The 22,614-nt window shown below is 43.1% G+C and overlaps 1 protein-coding gene across 3 annotated transcripts in view; it reads left to right on the forward strand.

Moving 5' to 3' along the window:
- Positions 1–22,614, forward strand: part of KLHL6 (kelch like family member 6) — a 120,708-nt gene that overhangs the window by 47,242 nt on the left and 50,852 nt on the right. Inside the window, exon 3 of one of the 3 annotated variants that reach the window (XM_082394040.1) lies at positions 5,637–10,867. The exons of 1 other annotated variant lie outside the window; for it this stretch is intronic. In XM_082394040.1, the coding sequence (XP_082250166.1) occupies positions 10,575–10,867 (293 nt within the window). In that variant the 5' untranslated portion in view covers positions 5,637–10,574. Of the gene's footprint in view, positions 1–5,636; positions 10,868–22,614 lie in introns of those variants that run through there. One more of the 3 variants, XM_082394043.1, reaches the window with a different exon arrangement.

A 22,614-nucleotide genomic window follows, 5' to 3' on the forward strand; every position in this document is an offset into this window, starting at 1 on the left:
TGGCCTGTCTCGGCCACTCTCTACATGTCAGCTTCAGTCTCCTCTTTAACCTTCCAAGCCCCTCTGCTTACTTACAGTTTTTGCTTTTCAGAAGTTTGGCTTGCAAATGGCTTTAACTTGGCATGGTTCTGACTCTATCTGTGGCATCTCTTGATACATCTTTTTGCCACCTCTTTCTGCTCTCAAATGGCAAACTCTGTGTTTCTTATTTCAAATTAGAGAGAGAGACTCTAGCTGTCCCATCTGATCTTGTTGAGCCAGTTGTATATGTCCTGGAACTAATCTCTATATACACTTGGCTGTCTTTGGATGGGGGCATCCACTCTAGTTAGTAACAAGGGGAAGCAGCAGAGTCATGTAGAACCAAAAATGGCTTCCTGGGCAACAGAGGATGTGGGCTGGGAATTTTCCATTAGAATAGGCCGTGGACAAATCAGACGCTATAACTGACTTACCTAGTACAGCCTGTGTGACCTGGAACAAAACATCCAACTTCAGCTTTGAGCCTTGGTTTCCTCAGCTGTAAAAAGAGGAAAGCAACCTATTTTATCAAATTCCCAGGATATAAGGAAATAAGATGAGATAAAACACACAGAACACTTGACCCAGTAGCATCTCAACTAGTAAGAGGTACTATTACATCTCTTCATTGTAATAGTGTCATCTATAACATATTAATGTTTATAATGAATATACATAATATATTATATCTTTGAATATATTCTTTGAAAATAATATATTTTCATATTGTAAATAAATATAATACATATAATGTGAGCTATATAGAGAGATATATATATATGGAATAATATAGTTTCAAATTACCTCTTTAATCCAGGTTACTTCTGGGAAGAATTTCCCAGATGGATAAATACTTCTATAAACTGTGACTCTAGGTAGAATAATATTTCTGACGCACAGGGTGGAGTAATGGAAATATTTTTCTCCCCGGGGAGATGGTGGTCTATTGGCCCCTCTGTACTGTGTGGAAATGATCCAAGATAACATGGGGACAATAAAGAGCCTGTGGATACTAACAAAGGCTTTTGTACTGAAGGAGTTTTTTGGTCTGGAGCCAGAAGCCAGATTTAGAATGAAATGCACACAATTTCTTTTCTACAGAAATGTTTGAATAGTAATAGTTAATGCTTACATAGTGCTTACTATATGCCAGGCATTGTGCTAAAGGCTTCACACGTATTAACTCATTTCCCCCTCTTCACAACACATCAAGGTGGATAGCTACGATTTACAGATAAAGAATCAGAGACATTGATCTGTTTTTTAAAATCCTTTCCATAAGCTATAACCAGCTGACCTTGCTTATGTCCATCTCTAGTCCTCAGTCCTCTGAGTGCCATGTTTGGTATTGCTGTTCTTCCAGGACTGGAGTCGTGCCTTGCTTCTCTGACTTCTTCCCACTGCCAGTGTTCTTCCATGAATTCCAAACCTGAGGGCTGCCACCAAAGCCCTTAATAACTTTTTTTTCCCACAGCCCAGAGGTCTTTTTTTTTTTTTTACACGTATTACTCTATGAATTCATAGGGAATGGGTTCCAGCAGCTCAGGCTCCTTTGCACTGGTTCTCACAAAATGTGCTTACCTGGGGGGAGCAGGCTGGCACTTCAGTTGAAGCCAAGCACTTTTCTCTTGGCTTCCTTCTTTTTCTGATCGTTTTCCTTCACACATTTCAGGAAGCTATCTCAGCTCTTAGAGGACTGAATATGCTCAGTGTGTACATTACTTCTGTTGGCAAGAATCTTGCCCTTAACTTGTTTGTTTCCAGCAATGCCAACAGCATGCTGGGTAACACTAGACTCTCCCAGTTTCGCCCTGGGAACATTTGTGGGGAATTGCTTTTTGAACATGACGTCTACAATATCACCTTTGTTGTAAATTCACATGGATGTGGCTGAAGGAACTATTCCATGTTTTCTAAAAGTCTTAGAGAACTTATAGAGGGTGCCTCTCTTCTTTCCCTTTGTGTTGGTCATTTTGGCAAATTACTGGAAGTTGGAAGTTTCAGCCAAAAAAGAGAAAAATAGAACACCTTAATATCTTGAGCAAGCTTAGCTAAGTGGCAAACTGGGACATGAAGTCATAATAGGCTAAGGAGTGAGAGGTTACATGGGCTAAATGGCTCAAAAATCAGTGTCTATTGAGAAATTCCCTTTACAGGAAAACTGGATTTGCCTTCAGGGCAGGTGTAGAAGCTTGGAGGTGCCAAGCTGGGCTGTAGATGTGGCTGCCATGTCAAGTGCTTGGAGGTGGGGACGACAGCAGTGTCCGAGCAGGAGGGGCGGTGTGCTGACCAGGGTACGGGTCAGCTGGAAGAGCGTCCTGACACTGCTCTGTCTCTGTTCTAGTGAAGCCTGTTTAGATGTAAGGAACAGAGGCTCAATCCAGTTACTTTGAGAAAAGGGGGATTTAGGCAGAACGCCCCTGCAATCCGATAATACAGCCTTAAGTGGGGTTGGAGGGTGTTACAGCCTCAAGGTGGCCTCGGGACCTAAATTGTGTAAAGGGGAAGACAGTATATCAGTTGTGTGCTGGTTAAAAAAAAAGCCCTGATTCATAGCATTTATCATTCTGTGGTGTAAATACTCCTATCATGGCCAGTTTCAACCAATATGATGTCTTTGAGCTTGAAGCTGGAAAGAAATGCGTGTAATTCAATCTCTCGAATCAATATGAGTCTATTCCAGGGCACCAAATTTTAACTTTTTTTTTTTTTCTAAATTTTCCAAGTTTCCAACAAGGTGATTTATTTTTGCTTTATAGTCAGAAAAACACCTAACAAAAGTTATTTTTAAAAAAGAAATAGAAATAAAGAAATGGGACTTAATTAAACTTAAAAGCTTTCGCACAGCAAATGAAACTATTGCCCAAACTAAAAGACAACCTACTGAGTGGGAGAAAGTATTTGCAAATGATATGACATATAAGAGGTTAATATCCAAAATATATAGGCAGCTCATAAAACTCAATGTCAGAAAAACAAAAAACCCAGTTAAAAAATGTGCAGAAGACCTAAATAGACATTTTTCCAAAGAAGATATACAGATGGCCAATAGACACATGAAAAGATGCTCAACATCGCTAATCATCAGAAAAATGCAAATCAAAACCAAAATGAGATATTACTTCATACCTGTCAGAATGGCTGTCATCAAAAAGACCTCACCACCACGTTGGTGAGGACATGGAGAAAAGAGAAACTTAGTACACTGTCGTGAGAATACAAATTGGTGCAGCCACTATGGAAAACAGTATGGAGGCTCCTCAAGAAACTAAGACGGGACCACCTTCACTTCCATCAAAGGAAAACATTACTATTTTCTCTTTTCCAACATTAATTGGGAAAACGTTATTGAATGCCTATAATAGGCAAGGTGTTTGGCATGCTGGAGGGAGAATAGAAATAGGGTGACCAAATTGAGTTTTGTTTTGTTTTGTTTTTAATGTAGAGGCTTTATTTTACTTTTTTTTCCCCTTTTCCTTTTTTTTTGGCTGCGTTGGGTCTTCGTTGTTGCGCACAGGCTTTCTCTAGTTGCGGCGAGCAGGGGCTACTCTTCGTTGCGGTGTGTGGGCTTCTCGTTGTGGTGGCTTCTTTTGTTGTGGAGCACGGGCTCTAGGCACGTGGGCTTCAGTAGCTGTGGCACACGGGCTCAGTAGTTGTGGTGCACGGGCTTAGTTGCTCTGCAGCATGTGGGATCTTCCCGGACCAGAGCTCGAACCCGTGTCCCCTGCATTGGCAAGAGATTCTTAACCACTGTGCCACCAGGGAAGTCCCCAAATTGAGTTTTCTCAGGACTGTCCCAGTTTTAGCCCAGAAAGTCTGGTATCCTGAGAAATCCCTCAGTCCAGGCAAACCAGGATAGTTGGTCACCCTACAAACAGAAGACACCTCCCATCTCTCAAGGATTTTATGATCTAGAAAACGATCTCAGATCCACATCCTCAAGAAATATTTATTCATGTCTTAGGAGAAATAAAAATATAGGAAAATGAGAGAGAATATACAGCCGAACCTATCAGGGAAGGCTTCGTGGAGATAGTTTCATTGAAGATGGCTATTATTATTATTATTTTTTAAACCCAACATGGTAGGTATTTCTGGGAAATGATATTCTGGACTCTTTGCTTTGTAGCTCCTAAATCTTTGGTGAACATCTTTACTTCTGTAATGAGAAAAAAAGAAAATAACACTACCCCCCTCAACCAGAAACAATTTAAGTAGATTTCAAATATACATATAAAGCAAAAAGGATATAAGAAGCATTACCAATCTTTCCACCAAGATATAACCTGATTTAAGATTTTTGATAGGTATATATCTAGGACAGTGGGTCTCAGCCAGGGTGATTTTGCCACTTGGGGGACACTTGGCAGTGTAGACAGACATTTTTTGACTGTCACAACTGAGGAAGGATGCTACCTGCGTCCAGTGGACAGTGGCTAGGGATGCTGCTAAACATTCTGCAAAGTACGGGACAGCTCCCCCTCCCCCAGCAAAGAATTATCCAGTCCAAACTGTTAGTAGTGCCATGACTGGGGAACTCTGTTCTAGGATGTACATATGGTTTTGGTTTGAACTTACAAAAGTGGTGCTAAATCTATGTATAGTTTTCTAATCTGAATGTGTTGTATTTCTTCAGGCAGAGAAGGGGAAAGACAGTCTAGGCAAAGGGAATAAATACAACTCAAAGACAAGAAAACTCTAAGCATATTTAGAGACAAAATATGTAGTTATAAAATCATAGTGACAGAATACATCATAGCGGTTAAGAACCCAGGCTTCGAAGTGAGCAGATGCAATTGGAATCTTAACTTCATCTCTTTGGGTCAAGGGGCTGAGTGAGAGGGAAGGAAAGATGAGATAGGAGCTATATGCTCTTTTTTTTAAATAATTTTTTAAAAATTAATTAGTTTATTTTTATTTTTGGCTGCCTTGGGTCTTTGTTGCTGCGTGTGGGCTTTTCTCTAGTTGCGGCGAGCGGGGACCACTCTTCGTTGCGGTTCACAGGCTTCTTATTGGGTGGCTTCTCTTGTTGCAGAGCACAGGCTCTAGGCACGCAGGCTTCAGTAGTTGTGGCACTCAGGCTCAGTAGTTGTGGCTCACGGGCTCTAGAGCGCAGGCTCAGTAGTTGTGGCACACGGGCTTTGTTGCTCCGCGGCATGTGGGATCTTCCCGGACCAGGGTTTGAACCTGTGTATCCTGCACTGGCAGGCAGATTCTTAACCACTGCACCACCAGGGAAGTCCCTGGAGCTGTATGCTCTTGACAAGCCATTAATCCTCTATCAGCCTCAGTTTTCACATGCTTAAGTTGAGGAACAACAATACCTACTTCAGAGGACTACTGTAAGCATTAAAAGAGATAATGGTTCGCAAAGCCCTTGCTTCTGGTAGGTGTTCAATAAATGGTGACTATGTTACTATTATTATTGTTAACTTTTTTATTGTCAAACAAAGCATAGATATAGAAAGCGACACACAGGGCTTCCCTGGTGGCACAGTGGTTAAGAATCCGCCTGCCAATGTGGGGGACACGGGTTTGAGCCCTGGGCTGGGAAGCTCTCACATGCCGCAGAGCAACTAAGCCCATGTGCCACAACTACTGTGCCTGTGTTCTAGAGCCGGCGAGCCACACCTACTGAGCCCATGTGCCACAACTACTGAAGCCCGCGCACCTAGAGCCCATGCTCCACTACAAGAGAAGCCACCTTAATGAGAGGCCTGCGCACCGCAACGAAGAGTAGCCTCCGCTTGCTGCAACTAAAAAGAAAGCCCGTGAAGCCATGAAGACCCAATGCAGCCGAAAATAAATAAATAAATAAATAAATTAATTAATTAATTAATTAAATTTATTTTAAAAAAAAGAAAGAAAGTGACACACAAACTGTATAGCCTAGTGAATTATTATAAGGCACATGCACCCTTGTAAATACCATACGGTTCAACTCTACACTCATGCATGTAATGTATGTCAATGCTTTTATATATATAAGGATCTTTGGTGGGAGGGTGGTAGTGATTGTTTGGGATGGAGAGAGGGTGTGTCACAATAGACTTCTTAGTGGTTTTTTTCCATTTGGTATATTCCCATTTATTCAAGTTTTCTTTTAAATCTTTTAGTAAAGTTCCTTAGTTTTCTCCTACATTTCTTGTTAAGATTATTCCTAGGCATTTACATATGTTTTGTTACCATCATGAATGACATTATTTTTCCATTACCTTTTCCAACTGGATATTGTTGGTATACTGGGAAACAATTTTTATATTTTTATCTTGTTTCTAGCCACTTTTATAATTATTATTTTATAAACCTTGCAGAATTGCTGTCTCACTGCCCCCTCATTCACAGACTGTGAGTCAGGAAGGAGAGACTTCTATGTAGGGAAATAGATGGTTTGTCTAGCTTGTGTAGGGTAATAGATGGCTCCTGTCTAAAAATTGATGATAGCCCCATACAGGGTGTTATCCCCACATGTAGTGATAGCCTCATATGGGGGCATCAAAAGCAGCAACTAAAGATTCTGAGAAGCAGCAAAGAAAGGATGCTGAGATGAGCCCTTCTGACCTGTCTAATGTTAGAAAAGGAAAAGGGGGATTCTCTCCTTCTCTTGGACAGAGCAGTGGAAGTAGTAAGATGTTGGCAATGGTGGTGTTCAAGGCAGTGTGGCCCTGACAAATGTGGCAGTCAGAGGCCCAGAGCACTTCAGGGGCAGCTTGTGATACTTTGATGCCATTGCAATTGTGACTGTGCCCTACAAAGGCAGGCATGGTCTAGTTGGCTTTGTGAAGTCCTTACTGTCAGTCATAAGTTAGGCCCTTGATCATCAGGATGTAGCAGCAGAAAACAGGAGCCAGAGCTTACTGGACATTGGTTAGGTTGGTAGAGGGAGACCTTCAGGTCAGGGAGTACTAAAAGACAGAATCCCCTAACCATGGTGGATCAAAGTCATAGATGCATTGAAGTGTTTCTGGGAAAACTTCTTGGGATTGAGAGTCCACAGGATCACTAGAGAACCGTGGAAAATAGGAAGCATGGGCTTTAGAATCAACCAGACCTGAGTCCAAATCTCAATTCTGACACTCAGTAGCTATGTGTCTTAATTTGGCTTCCTTCCCAAAGCAGACTATAAGACAAGGATTAGGTGCAAGTAGTTTATTTGAGAAGCATAATGATGGGATGGGGAAGTGAGATGGGAAGGGCAGGAATCCCTTAGAAGATGAGTGGGTTACTACATTGGCAACTGAAGTTCAACACTTGGGAGTCCTCTGAAAGACGGTGTAGAACACACTTCAATGTTGTCCCACAACGAGACAAGGAAGCTAGCAGTTTTATCTACCAACTTCTTGCCGTCAGATTAAGGTCACTCTTGGGGGGCATTAACTCTCCAGCACCTCTGGTGAGTTGGCATGCTCTTGTAGCTGGAGAATGCTCTCAGACAGAGTGATGCTTTTGGTGTGTATGGGAAGTTTTGGTGGGTCACCTGTAGATGGATATGGGCATGACACCGATATTGTGTGCTGCAATTATGTGATCTTGTCTGTTTTCATGTTTCTAAAATGGAGATCAAAGTACTTAACTGCACTGGATTCGTGGGAAGATGAAGTGCATTAGAATTCACAAAGCACCTCTTACAGTTCCTGGAACATAGTTGATGCTCAATAAATGGTAGTTTTAGTAGCAATAAGTTAACATGAGGGAACAGTAGCTCTTCCTCTGTGGCTGACTTAAGACTTGTTAAGACTTAAGACTATCAGTATAATTTGTGTTAGGGAAGATGGTTGACTGGGGTCAGAAGGGGCAATCCATGGCCTTAGGAATAGAGATCTTCCTTGAGTACAGCTACCCATTTGTATGTGGACAGAATCTGTTCCTTACAAACATCATAAAGCCAACTACTTAGTAAGATATAATTAGATAGTTTTCTCGGTAGTAAAGCTTTTGCCAATGGTTTGTATATTTTGCTGCCTGGTAGGAAAATAAAGCTTCCACAGAACAGATTTATTTTGCTTGTATCTGTAGAGAATATTTACAAGTTCATGCCGAATCTCAGAACATATTCAGGTTGACATAGATGCACTGATTGTGTATTTTAACCTTTCCGCTAAAATCTAATCATAGATCTTATCACACTCATGGTACAACTCTGTGTGTGCTTGCTTACTAGGAAAATGGAGGGTTTGGGGGGGAAGACAGCAGTTATCGGCTTATATCAGGGGATGGGGTGGGTGGGCTTGTGAGGTAAATATATGGAACACTATGAGGGAACTTGGTGAATAGGATCTACCATGAACGAAGAATTGAGTTATGTTCTTAATTTTGGTGTTTTGGGGGTGGTTGGATGGAGTTGGATTATGGCCAATGTTGTTTATAATCTGAGAGGTTCTAGAGGACAAAATGCCATGAGAGGCATCGGGTCATGTGTTGTCCTCAGCTCTACTAGAGGGCATAGTTAGAGTCACGGAGGTGCGGTTCTGAGCTCTTCCCTGCACAGGCCTGCAGGAGGAGTTCGGGTTGTGCGTGTCCTTGTGGCAAGCACAGGAGGATAACTGTACACCAGCCCACCCCCCTCTTCTGTGTTAACAGGTCCTGATTGTGTTCAGCTATCAGATGGCTATTCCTTGATCTTGGGGGAGGTGGACTAGTCCCAGTGCATGAATCGTGTTTGGTGCAAGGCAATTGTGGTACTCAATTTATATTTCCTGGTGTTAGGTCTGAGGTGGCCAAGTGACCTAGGAAAAGTGTGACAGGGATTTTAGGAAATAATTTTCTCTCTGATAAAAAAGAGAGAGATGGAGGAGAAGAGGCCTGCCCCTTTTCATCCCGATTTTGGACCAGGGTTCTGTGAAGACATGGTGTTTGGTACTGTGGCAGCTATTATGTGACCATGAGGGTACACCTTTATCACACCAAGGGTGACAGAGTGAAAGATGGGAAAATCTTCTGTCCTTGATGACATCACTGAGCTTCTGCATCAACCTGGGACTCCACACCGCTAGCTTCTTATAATGTGAGACTCTTATTGTTTAAACCACTTTTGATGGGATACTCTGTCATTGAAGCCAAAAGCATCTTTCTTTTTTTTTTTTTTTTTTTGGATGCATGTGCAGCTTGTGAGATCTTAGTTCCCCAACCAAGGATTGAACTCGTGCCCCCTGAAGTGGAAGTGCAGAGTCCTATGCACTGGACCACCAGGGAATTCCCAGAAGCCAAAAGCATCTTGATTGACAGAGCTCTGGATGAAGAACAAGTGTTGGGAGAATATCAAAGGCCCCAATTTTAGGAGTAAATTATCCATGCGTAGAAGAGAAGAAGAGCTGAGGCAGAACTGGGACTCCGGAGAGGCTTCAGTCACCACTGACAAGGACAGAGAATTGGGCTCCTGCTCATCAGGAGGACCGGTAGTGCTCCCCACTGCTAGAAGGGGAATGAGAGCAGGAACAGACAGCAGAAGCCGCTTTGGTGAGGCGCCAGCCCCTGGGGCAGCCATAGCGGGCAAACCCAGCAGTTCTCTCTGTGGGATACAAGGAACCAGGGCCAACACGATATTACAGCTCTGGTAGCCTGGTGGTGGTGGAAGAAACAGGGGCTTTAGAGGCAAGAACTGGGCCCTGACACTCAGTTTCCTTAGCCATAAAATGAGGAAAGTCATATTAGTGCCACTGGGTTGTTTTAAGCATTAAAATACCTTAACTCCTATAAATTTCCTAGGATATAGCAGGAGTTTAATAAAAGACAGTGATTTCTATTTAATGGAGACCTGCAGAGGCAATGAAAATACTTCATGATCCACTACTAGATGCATGACCAATAGATGCTGGGTGAGGTCAGGCCAATTTGAGACTTCCTAGGGCAATCTGGTGTCGACCTACCCTGATTGGTCTTCTAAGAGAGAAGACCCTGGGGATAGAGTTTCTGGAGACCATTTTTTCTCTGCCCCCAGAGGCATATCTAAAACAATAGACATTTTGGGGGGAAGGGGAACACTAATATTTGCCATGACATTGTTTTCCCCTGAGCAGGGAGGAAGACAAAGACAGATGACATGCAGAGCTGATAGAAATGAGAATGCCAAAGCTAAGTGGGTTTTCCAAGGTCCCCGAGGGACTGGTCTGGGGCACATCATGGGGTCTCAGACTCCTGGGAGGAAGGAGGAGGAGGATTTGGAATGTCCCCTGCCCATCCCATCATTGACACCTTGGGATACAGAAGCACCAGAAGTATGAATGTAATAACCAGAACCAGAGGCTTCCTGCTCACGGATGTGAGGGGGGGAGGTGGACTGAAATAGCCACACAGCACTAATAGCAGACTCTGAGAAGCCACTCCTTTTCACTGGAGCTCCTTCCTACACAGCCTTCTAAGTAATTTCTAAGCTTGTGATGATTACAGAAAGAAGAAGAATAGAAGTTACTGGCGTTTGTAGTAACAGGATGAGAAAGTGCAAGACTTCCTGTTATGTGTGTGACAGCTGGTGATAAGTGGAGGGCCCTGCACAGGAAATCCGCTCAGCTTCTGCAATGTGACCTGCCTGAAACTTGGGCACTTCTTCAGTCTGGATGTTGATGGCAGGACAAAGGGGCACCTGGACCATGGACAACGTGGTAGAGAAGAGTTTGGAAGGGCCCCTGGCACCTTCTACAGATGAGCCTTCCCAGAAAAGGGGAGACCTGGTAGAAATCTTAAATGGGGATAAGGTAAAATTTGACGACACTGGACTCTCCTTAATTCTGCAGAATGGCCTGGAGACCCTCCGAGTGGAAAACGCTCTGACAGACGTCATCTTGTGTGTGGACATTCAGGAATTCTCCTGCCACCGCGTGGTGCTTGCCGCGGCCAGCAACTATTTCAGGTCAGCACGCTTAGACCAGAGTCAAATTGGGTGCAGGTCATCAGGGAAGTTTGTATTGATGTGAGAGCCCAGTGTAACTAGTTGGCTCTTGCATTTATGGTTTGTATATTTATTTCTGTTTGTGTGTCTATTCAAGATTCAAAAAAGGAAGCTATTAAACGTTCAAGTTTAGAATTTAAGTCATATTAAGAGAGCTTGCATCATTTAAAGGCAATGTTTATACATTATGGTGAACCTTAATGTGTATATGTCTTTCTTCCAGAGGGTGGAAAATTACCGAAGTTATGGGGATTTTCCCTCCACCACCTGACTAGTGTGTTGGAAACATAATGCTGTCTTTGTTCACCAATAGATGTAGAGAAAACAATGTGGCCACTCATTTAAAGTTATCCAATGACTTGCTGAAAATTAGGGGTTTCTGTTTAAGTGCAGCGAGTGGGTAGGAAGGGAAAGCAGTTACAAAGGTGCTTTAGAAGTGAGAGGCCACTAGTTACAACAAATTCAAGGGATCTGGGTTCCATCCCACTCTGCCCCTTCCTGAGCCTGGGACTTGAGGCAAATCACTTAATGCTCTGAGTTTCTGTTTTGTCATCTGTAAGATGGGGACAATAATGCTTACCTCTCAGGATTATTGTGATAATTAAATATGAGGGGGAAAAGAGTCTCACATAGTGCCTAGCATCTCGTAGATGCTCAATATATCTCTGTTGAAATTCTTCGCCTCATTCTGCTTAGTTCAGCTAAGAGCTGTGTAGTGGGCAAATGCTTGGGGGTAGGAATGTGGGAGAATCAGGAACCCAGTGAATTCCGCTGGATCCAGAGTTCTCCAGATTGATGTAGACATGGTGGGAACCAGTCCCCAAGGGAAATGTGGAAGCAAAATGTATTTGGAGACCTTGAAAAAGAAATACTCTTGTAATTCTTCTTATTAAGATTCTTCTTAACTCTTTGTTCTGGCTGAGGAAATTAAAAACTATTTACCTATGTAAATATCATGGAAGGTATTTTATTTTTTCATTTTTTGATATGCTTAGGGGAAAATCTTTGGAATTCAAAAAGCAAGGTCGACAGGTTGCTGTGGGACTGATTAGGTCCCGTATGTGTACGAGGCAAGAGGGTATATGGGTTTGTAGGAAGCAGGGCCTGCTATATGCCAGACAGACAGTTATCTGATTTTATTTTTGCAACAGCATGATGAAGGTGGCTGATATGCCCTTTTACAGATGAGGAAATGGAAACCCAACATTACATATCTAGTCATTGCTGGAGCAAGGATTGAGCACATTCTAGAAATTTTTGTTTTTGTTGCAATACAAACTGCCTCTAGATTGGAGGCTTTATTCCACAAGAAGTATATAAAAGGTAAAGTGTAGGCACGGCCATAATGCTGGGTTGACATAGATAAACACATTATTCACTCTACCAATATTGATCATATGATTTCACATTGATCACAACCCCTTTCAGAAATGAATGAGAGTCAACTTAGCTGATGTGCTGAGCACTCACTTTCAGGTTTATTCTTTTTGTTTTGGGTCACTAGAAAACTGTTATTATAAAATATATGCCCGATTAGCAATTTCATTAGCTGCTTGACCTGGCTATGAAACAGGACCGCTGGTTGTGTGCTCTTGAGTACATCAATGCTTTCTCCAGTCCTGGGGTTTCTCAGTCTAAACAGAAGGTGTTTGGGCCCAGGTCTTTCCAACCCTGCTGATGTAGGATGCTTAGGGAAAGTGTGTGCCAGCCCCAGAGGCAGCAACGGGCAACGAGAAGTTGGAGGCAGCCATGCGGTGCACTGTCTGCCTGTGGATGAAGAGTCTCTTCCCAAGCTGCGTGGTTACGAAGGGAAATTCCTTCCATTCTCTTTTGATTCTTATTTTGGTATTTCCAAGGTGACTGTCCTCCTATAATGACCACAGTCCTGGAGACAAGATTCATTTTTCTGGTACTACTATTAAAAATAACTTCTGTTGTTGAATACTTATTGTGGGCCAGGCCCTGTGCCACCTGTGTCACATACACTGTCCCACTTAACCCTCGTGACAACCCCCCTGAGGTGGGGAGTTGTCTCCCCATTTCCAGATGAGGAACCAAAACTTGGAGTGTCTCAGTTAACACAGTGCCCAAGTGGGACTTGGACTGACATTAAGTCTGACATTGCCTCACCGCCTGTCTTGCTTTGTTTCTAAGATTTTGAAAAGGGTTGGTAGCCAAGTTCCTCTTATGCTCAGACTTTGAAAGGACAGAAAGTCTGCTCTGTCTGAGAAGCTTCTGAAACAGCCCTCTGTGCTCTGGAGGGCCTGAAGCTGGTTATAAAATTATGTAGGGTTTTTTTTCTTTATTCATTGAGAAAAATAATTTCCACTAAGTGATTGAACCATAGTTTATTTAACCAATCCTCTGTTAATAGACATTTGGATTGTTTCAAATTTTTTGCTATTATAAACAATGTTATAATAAATAATCTTATACGTCATTTCATATGCATTCAGGAGTGTCTGGGGTTGCATTTCTAAAAGAGGGTTTGCTGAGTCAAAGAAAAATGTATCTGCGGTTTTAGTGGATATTGCCAGATTCTTCTTAATAGGGGTTCAATAATTTTGCACTCCCCATGGCCTTGCCGAAAGAGGATGGCATCTAATTTTGGGGTTTTTCCCAATCTGATAGATGAGAAACAGTATCTCAGGTTAGTTTTAATTTGTATTTCTCTTATTTTTTATAAGGTCAAACATCTTTTCGTATGTTTAAGGGTCATCTGCAGTTCTATTTCTATGAACTCTCATTTCATAACCTTTCAAACTTTCATTTATATCTTTTTAAATCAAAATTAATTTTTATCAAAGTACTATGTGCAAATAGTTAACAAAGAGTCAAATAGTATTTAAATTAAAAATTTTTTTTTAAATTATTTATTTATTTATTTATTTATGGTTGTGCTGGGTCTTCGTTTTTGTGCGAGGGCTTTCTCTAGTTGCGGCGAGCGCGGGCCACTCTTCATCGCGGTGCGCGGGCCTCTCACTATCGCGGCCTCTCTTGTTGCGGGGCACAGCCTCCAGATGCGCAGGCTCAGTAGTTGTGGCTCACGGGCCCAGCCGCTCCGCGGCATGTGGGATTTTCCCATACCAAGGCTCGAACCCGTGTCGCCTGCATTGGCAGGCAGATTCTCAACGACTGCGCCACCAGGGAAGCCCTCAAATAGTATTTAAAGGCTTATAATGAAAACCAAAAATTCCTCTTCACTTCCTCCACCCTTCAGTCTTGGTCACTAGAGCCCACCATTTTCAAAATTTAGCTGTTTCTCTTTCTTCTGGTATTATATTTATATTTCTACAAAATACTCTTATACTGCTCTTCCTTCATTTCTCAGTGTTAGACATCATTTATTAATTTTCTAGTAGGTCTGATAAGGATTTAGAACTTATACCTAACTCCCTTCCCTTCCCTATAATCTCTCAATATAATGTTATCACATTTTTGATACACTTGGATTAAGAGTTTACATTATATCTATGAAAACATTGTTTCCTGTTGAGCCAAATTGTGTTTTATGATTACATTTTCTTTCTTGTAAACCTTCTTGTCTTTCCTGAAGTTAATAATTCACTCTTTTTTCCATTTGCTTAGTTTTCGGGGTATCTTTTGCTCACAGCCTCTCCACAGTGATCTTTCATGTGGTCCAAATGCATCAGAGGATCTACTACTTCTTTATCACTTCCATTACCCTATACAGCTTCTCTGAACCTGCTGCCCAGTTGTTGTCTAGCTGCATATGTAACCACGGTGGCTGTAAATAGGAATTATATTAGTAACTCAGACAATGGAGGTCCCTTTGGGGGCCTATTTAAAAGTCTGCAATGGAATGAGGAATCTGAGAAAACACGTAGAGTTGAGGCTGAGAAAAGGGTGAGGGAGAACAAAGCTTAGAAAAATCGAGGGAAGCACAGATTTAACATTTATAATAATGTTTTTTTAAAAGTTTATAAGATTACTAGTGTCTTTTATAAGATTGCTCCAAGGCTGCCATTTGTGTCTTGCCTCTGGACAGGTCCCCATATCAAAGTCATTAGAAGTGCTTGTGCATCCTGCATACAGGGCCCCACTTCCCAAGTGATCTCCATTTAAGCCAGTGGTTCTGTCCATTTGCAGGGGAGCAACTCACTGCAGAATATGGCAAATTCTGATGTTGACCCATGAGGGCAACCATGCTGTGATTCCCAGGGTTGGCAGAGGGAGGGGGGTAGCGCTGATGTAGGGAGGGGTCATCAGGCTACTCAGTCCTACGTGATGGCTGGCTCTTCCTATATGAATATATAAGCTTCCAGGCTGAGGCTGTCAACAGCAAGTTCCTTTGTTGCTGCTCCTTGGCCCCTGCCTTGCACCTCAGTACCTCAGTCTCTGGGTCTGGTTCCCTGAAGCTATGATGAGGGGACTTTAACCACTAGCTACAAAAATCAAGCACAAGGCCAGGAATGGGAAGGGTATTGTGGGCACAACCTATGAATTGGATGGCAGAAATGGGGGCAAGAGGCTACTCATAATTTCTGTTTATATGTAATCCTTTGCATTTTCTCCATAATGACGTAAGATATCTAGAAAGGAGCCAGTAAGTGCAGGGGATAGAATAAACAAGGATGAGTTACAGCCATCTGGGTCTGGATTGAAAATCTGGCTAATGGCAAAAACATTGAGGATTGCTACTGCCACAGTGGGTACTGCTGATGAACTCAAACGGACTGATGATTGTACTTCTGGCATTGGGTTCTGTATTTTACACTTTAACATTGTCCTTTTGGCAGAACCAATATGGTGGTTAATATTTAAGTAATATAGGTCTATAATCTCTTATCTGCAATTTCAAAATCTCCAAAGTGCTGAAAATGGAAAAGTTTTTCATAATTTATTAGATGGCCAAATCCAACTGAAACCCCACTCATCTCCTCTTCTGAACTGAGAAGAGGCTACTTAGAGTCTTTATTATTTCACTTAGGACAATTATTCATATATTCACTGCTGAGGTGCTAATGTGTTCGATTAAGGAGTGCTGGAGGTACTATGTAGTATTCATGATATGGTAATAGCCAAACAATTCTGAATACCAAAGCACATCCAGCTGTAAGATTTTAGGGTAAGGGATTATGGAACTTTCTGATAAAGTTAATTTTCATTTTGGTATTGTTCTTCTACATTTTTCATCTGCATATTTTAATATACTTGTAAACATAGTTAATGTATAATTCGCATCTTGCTTTGCACCCTTTTTTCTTATAACCTTTCCCCCGTAGTGCTCCATAGTTTTCATAACTACTATTTATTTATTTATATAGCTACCATTTTTAACAGAAGCATAATATGAAAATCATTCATCGTGAATATAGGTTGCTTCCAAAATTTTGTTTTTATAAAGTATGTAGTAATAAACACCTTGTATTAAGTACTTTTCACAGCTTGGAAAGTGGAAAGGTTAACATTTTTTTAGCATTCATTGCATGCCAGGAACTTTGTTGGATTCTTTTTCATTTTATTTAATCTTCACAATGTTGGCAATCTCCATTTCACCCTCCAGAGAATTCACTTTGCTAGGAAGAACGGTTTCCCTATTGGGATCCAAACTGAAAACAGACTTCTCCACTGGGCAGAAATATGGCTGTTAGGACATTTCCTGTGCAAGACCATCAATTCCCCTTCCCTGCCATGCACTAGTGTGGCCTACATAAGCTGAAAATGAGGAGAAGATGTAAAAATTATTGCCTCTGTGTGCTTGCACACACATGCACAGGCAGGATATAGTAGGAACACTCACCCAGTTTGTGTCTGGGGGCTGAGCTGACAGATGCTGGTAGCAAAGACCCAGCATGCCTTAGGGCACTGGCCTGGGTCAAAGCGCTAAGTGAGAAATAAGGAGGCAGGTCAGGGTGTGAGGTGAAGAGACAGTATGCTTTCAAAGTATAGGACCTCAAGAACGTACGGGACATCATTGGGGCTGGAACCAATAACTGTTGATATAGTGGAAAGAACACTATCTTAAAGTTCTGTCACTGGAATCTGAGTCCAGACCCTGCCACTTCTTGGCTGTGCAAATGTTGGAGGAATCGTCTGGCTCCTCTGAGGCTCAGCACCATTATCAACAATACAGGGAGGCTGATGATTTGTGTCTACCTATCCCTGTGAGTTATTGTGAAATACACATAATAAAACAGATTCACTCATGCATTTATTTGCCTAAACATTTTATGCATGGTAATAAGTCATATTTCTTAGTTCCAAGGAATAGAAATCAATTGGCTCTTTTTGTTTGTTTGTTTGTTTTGTTTGTTTTGTTTGTTTGTTTGTTTGTTTTTTGGCTCTTTTGAGAAGGGGATGTAGGTAGGTAACTCACAGAATCCTCCAGAAGGCTGGAGTACCAAACTCAGAAAACAGACAGGAGCAAGGGAGGCCAGGCAGTGGCCAGGACCACAACCTAAAGCCACCTAGAACCCTTGTGGGGAGGACTCCCTTGCTGCTGCAGGGCCTTGGAGGCCAATGCTAGCACGGCTGTGGCCCCTGGCACTGCTGCCACTGCAGTCTCGGGAAACTGGAGGCTGCTGCTGCTTCTGCTGCCTCTACCAGAACAGGTTTTCCTCTGTTCCTGCCTCTGCACCACCAGCTCCCAGTTCATGGCCTGGTGTTGGTTTAGCTGATTGGTCAAGTCTGAGTTACACATGTTTAGGGTATTAACTGTGACAAGCTGGAAAGTGAGCATCTGGCTTTGCAGCTTCTGGATAGGGAAGTGGCTTCTGCCACAAACTACATCTCATTCAGAGGGAGATTTGCCACACTTCAGGAGGGTTTCAGGTGCTGGGCAACCAAAAATTGCCAAGGGTCCGTTATATGCAGCGACTATGTGACAGGCCTGCATCAGAGGCAGAATAGGGCTTAAAGTAGTATGAGATAAACAAGTATTAGGGAATTCCACTGCTCTTGTTACATATGCATCAGAGATAAGGATTCTGAGATCCTAGAAGACAAGAGGACAATTACCTGCACTTTCCTTCCTCCTGTCCCTCCAAGTTGTGGGTAGCTCTGGGCATACCTGTGAGAGTACCTGGCTTCACCCATCATATACGGACTAGAATCAGGCTGAAAGCGTGAGCGACCACTGCAGTAGCTGGCATTCAGCAGACGCCCTGCAAATGTTTGACATGAATAAAAACTTGATATTCCTCCTGCAGGTTCTGTCACTAAGCGGCATCCTGGTCAGAGCAGGAAGTCCTCAAAGAGTTGGGAGGCCATTGCACAACTTTAGAAAAGGGAAGGATGATAAAGTGTGGTCACCATAGGAAAAATTAGAAGGAGCAGGGAGAACATCCAAATGCTTCAGAATGTTGTGGATTCAATAGGTCACTCATGTGACCATCTGGACACAGATGTGCTATGCCTACAAAGTGACTCCTGCAGACCTTTCTTAGGATTGGAAGATGCTGGGCAGAGGTTGCTGCCTTAGGGCAGAAGTGCAATCAGGTCATTTGAATTTTCAATAAAATGTAAGCTCTATCATCTCCACCCTGGTGTCTAGGGCATGTGGATCTTCTTTCAATCAAGAACAGAAAAAAATATTCTTCTCCAGTTTTGAATAATGTTCCGTGCAGCATTCAACTAAAACACAACAGAGAAATACTTTCATCATTTACATCTTAATTTCTGAGCTTTATCCCTTCATCAAGTACATGGATATGTAACAGTCTCTTTATGAAAATGCCTTTACAGAACTAAATTCTAGTATAGTAAATGCCAAACAGTCCCTGAGAAGAGATGGCCAGATGCAGAACATCTGTGTTTTTGGTAAAACCTCCTTGGAGCTCACCATCCATCTCATTGCTCAATGTTCCTGTATTAGTCAGCATTCCCCTGGTTGCAAGGGTTAGGAACTCAAAGTCAAACCAGCTTAGGCAAAAGAGGAAGGTATTTGGTCACATAACCAAAGCATAGGAAGGGCCAGAATGTAGCAGAGCCAAGGAGGAAGAGGAACAAAGGCCTTGAATGCAGTCAGGGAGATTTCTTCCCAACCATTTGGCTTCTCTCTCAGATAGGATTACTCAGGTGCACTTCTGCCTCATGATGGGGAATTTGCCTGTTGGCAGCTCTGAGACTCAATTCTCCCAGCTTTTGTTCTAGGGAGAAACTGAGAGGCTAGCTTCAGTTTGAAAGTCCCCAGGAAAGACTGACTGGCTCAGTTCCATTCAATTACCCAGTCCTAGACCATGATTGGCTCAGTTCCATTCAATTACCCAGTCCTAGACCAATCACCGTCAGGAACATGGGGCACAACGGTCAGCCCAACTTAGCTCAGGAGTTTATTGTTGGATGAAGAGGTGAGTGTGTGTGTGTGTGTCTGTGTGTGTGTGTGTGTGAGTGTGACACAGAGAGAGAGAGAGAGAGAGAGAGAGAGAGAGAGAGAGATGTCTATGAAAAGGTGAGAGCTTCTACTTGAACCACATAGTTTGAGTGAGACCTGGGTGGGGAGAAGAGCATTTTCCAGAAAGAGGAGGGGTGGGGTACTGGACAAAAGGAAAAATAAATATCCATTAAAGACGGATAACAGATCCTGGCTTACTTTTTAATTAGCCAACTTGTTTTACTTCTGTATTTGCTTTGGCTGTCAGGAAGCTCAGTGCATTAGCTTTCCTTAGCCTAGGTTTCCGTGATATATTCTCCTCCTACTTTAATTCCTTAGTTCTTATCTTCTTATTTTTTGTTGTTACTGTTTTATTTTATAATACCTCTGCTGCTTTAGTATAAGCCGTCTCAAGTTCTTTTGGAGAAGCCATTTCTGTATAAAGATAAATCCCTGTTGCTATGAAAGAATATCATTTAGCCAACCTATATGTCCTCTGCCAGCTGTAAGGATTCTTTTATTCTTTTAGTACATGTAACTTTTATGGAAAGCTTCAAGGCCACAATAATTGCAGGAGTTCTGACACTGTTTTGACTTTAAAACACAATCAGGGACTTCCCTGGCGGCCCAGTGGTTAAGACTCCTTGCTTCCACTGCAGGGGGTACGGGTTCCATCCTTGTTGGGGAACTAAGATCCCGCATGCCATGCAGCCAAAAAAAAAAACCACACTATCAAACCAAAAGTTGCATCATAGCTTTTTCTGAGGAGACACTCAGGGATCTATAAAAATTAACGATCAGCAGCTTTGCATATAATGATCCAGGTCTAGGGTCAAGTAAGAGCTGACTGGCATTCAAGAGGTCATGTCATGTAGAGCAAGCTCAGGCTTGCAGGGGGCTGGTGTTGGGGGAATTAGGGGAGGAGCAGATGCCTGGTGAATAGTTCCAGGAAGGTGAGGTTGGGGGACACAGCGCACGAAAGAAACAGGACAAAGAGAATGGAGATCAGGAAATTTAGGAAAGTTCTCAAGTGACTGGCAGTATCCTTAAAGCTCAGGATAGCAGGTTGGCTTGGCAGACGATGTCTATTTTACAGATGACCCCGAAGAAGGAGCGGGGGAGAATTCTTAGTAATTGCTGTGAAAAACTGCACTCCTCCCACACTTCTTCGTGTACCACTAGTGATCTGTAGGCCTTTAATTGAGGAACACCGGATCATATAACCTCTCTTAAGGTGCAAATATCTGGGGGTTGGGGGCACAAAATATTAAGCTTTCAGTACTATGGTGTTGAGCGGGTTTAGTGAAATTCTACCCACTTACCCATTCATGTATTCATTCAACTGGCACAAATTTATCAAGGCCAGGCACTGAGTGTACAAAGATGAATGAGTTATGGTTCTTGCTTGACTTCGAAATCACAATAAGTTGGAAGAGAGAGACAGGTAAATCAATGTTTCAGTACTGGGTAATAAGGGATATGATAGAGCTCTGCTTATGGAAGGGGCATGGAATTGTTACCGACCCTTTAGAGTCGTGCCCCAACAAGGGTCCTCCTGCCTGGTGTCGCTTGTGCCCATAGAACGAGACTGAGTTTGGTTCTGAAGCAAAGGAAAGATTTATTCTTTGATCAGAGAATGGAGAAGTGCCAGCTGTCACTCTAGAGCACATACTCTCCCGAGAGGCCATGGGTGGGGCTGCTTTTATAAGACTCTCTTCGGAGGGGAGGGTACCAAGTTCTCGCTGGGCTGGCGCAGGGGCACTGCTCACATTCCGAATTGCAGCGCGGGGCACAGCATCTCTGCACACAATTCAAGGGCCCCCCGTCCTCTTGAACTGCGGTGTTGAGTGCAGCGCTTCTGCTCACAGTCTGGGAGCTGAGGTGTCCAGCCCGGTGTTTCTGCCCAGGGAACTCTAATCCGACGAGTTAGGTGCAAGGCCTGTGCACACGACCTCCTACAGGCAAACTAAACACAAAAGAAGACGTTAGACCTTATCTTATCAGCTAGATTCCATCTTATTTTTCCCTGGGGACCCCAGTGGGCTTTGCCAGTGACAAAGTCAGACTGGAGAAAAAGCAGTTAGCGAAGCCTTCCTGGAGGAGGGGATATCTGAGCAGAGTTTTAAATGATGAGTAGGCATTGGGCCAACGGGACCAAGAAAAGGGGAGAAAGGGAGCAGTGTTCCAGGCCAAAAAAAGCCACATCTGGGAAAGTATCATGCAGCGTAACGACAGGGACCACAGGTAGAAGATTAAAGTTGGAGTAAAGAATATGTGTGGACCAAGAAGGCCAAGAGAGATGGGCAGGGTAGGGTAGCATGAAAAGTTTGTTAGGTTAGGATGGAGAGTTTGAAATGTACCTTATAGGAAGTGGGAAGCCGGGGAAGAGTGTTTAATGAGGAGAGTGATCCAACCACTCTGTTAGCCCTTTGGGCGGTGATGTGGAGGCCCTGATAATCTAGGGAGACCCTCAGGTGGTTGCAGAAATTACAGGTAGAGGAAATGAGGTCGGAATTAAGGCTGAGGCAGTGGGGATGGGGAGACAGTCTCAAGTGACATTCTGAGTCCTCTCTAAGGGCCCTCAAGGCAGCCAGACAACAGAGAGCCGGACAGAAAGGAGGGGGGAAGCACTGACTGGTGAGAAGGGGAGGAAGAAAGCAGGGCTGGGGGACTGGAAGACAAACCATTCTTCTCTGAGCTTCAAGACTGGAAGGAGAAAGAGAAGGTAGTGTAATTTTATCAGTCCTCCACCCACCCGTGCCACCCCATTGTAGAGCAAAACCTGGAAACAGAACAAGTAATTTCTTTCTTTCTTTCTTTTTTAAAGATTTGTTTATTATTTATTTATTTATTTAATTTATTTTTTTGGCTGCATTGGGTCTTAGTTGCGGCACGCGGGATCTTCGTTGAGGCATGCTGATATTTCGTTGCGGTGCGTGGGCTCTTTGTTGTGGTGTGTGGGCTTCTCTCTAGTTGCAGTGTGCGGGTTTTCTCTCTCTAGTTGTGGTGCGTGGGCTCCAGAGCATGTGGGCTTTGTAGTTTGCGGCGCTTGGGCTCTAGTTGAGGCACGCGAGCTCAGTAGTTGTGGTGTGCGGGCTTCTCTCTAGTTGTGGCGTGCGGGTTTTTTCTCTCTCTAGTTGTGATGCGGGCTCCGGAGCACGTGGGCTCTCTAGTTGAGGAGCACAGGCTCAGTAGTTGTGGAACGCAGGCTTAGTTGCCCCGAGGCATGTGGGATCTTAGTTCCCTGACCAGGGATCAAACCCACGTCCCCTGCATTGTAAGGCGGATTCTTTACCACTGGACCACCAGGGAAGTCCCATAACAAGTAATTTCAAAGTAACTCAAGCTCTGAACTGGTGTGTGTGCGTTTTTA

Source organism: Balaenoptera borealis, assembly GCF_965194805.1.
Source record: "Balaenoptera borealis genome assembly, chromosome: 5".
NCBI lineage: Eukaryota > Metazoa > Chordata > Mammalia > Artiodactyla > Balaenopteridae > Balaenoptera > Balaenoptera borealis.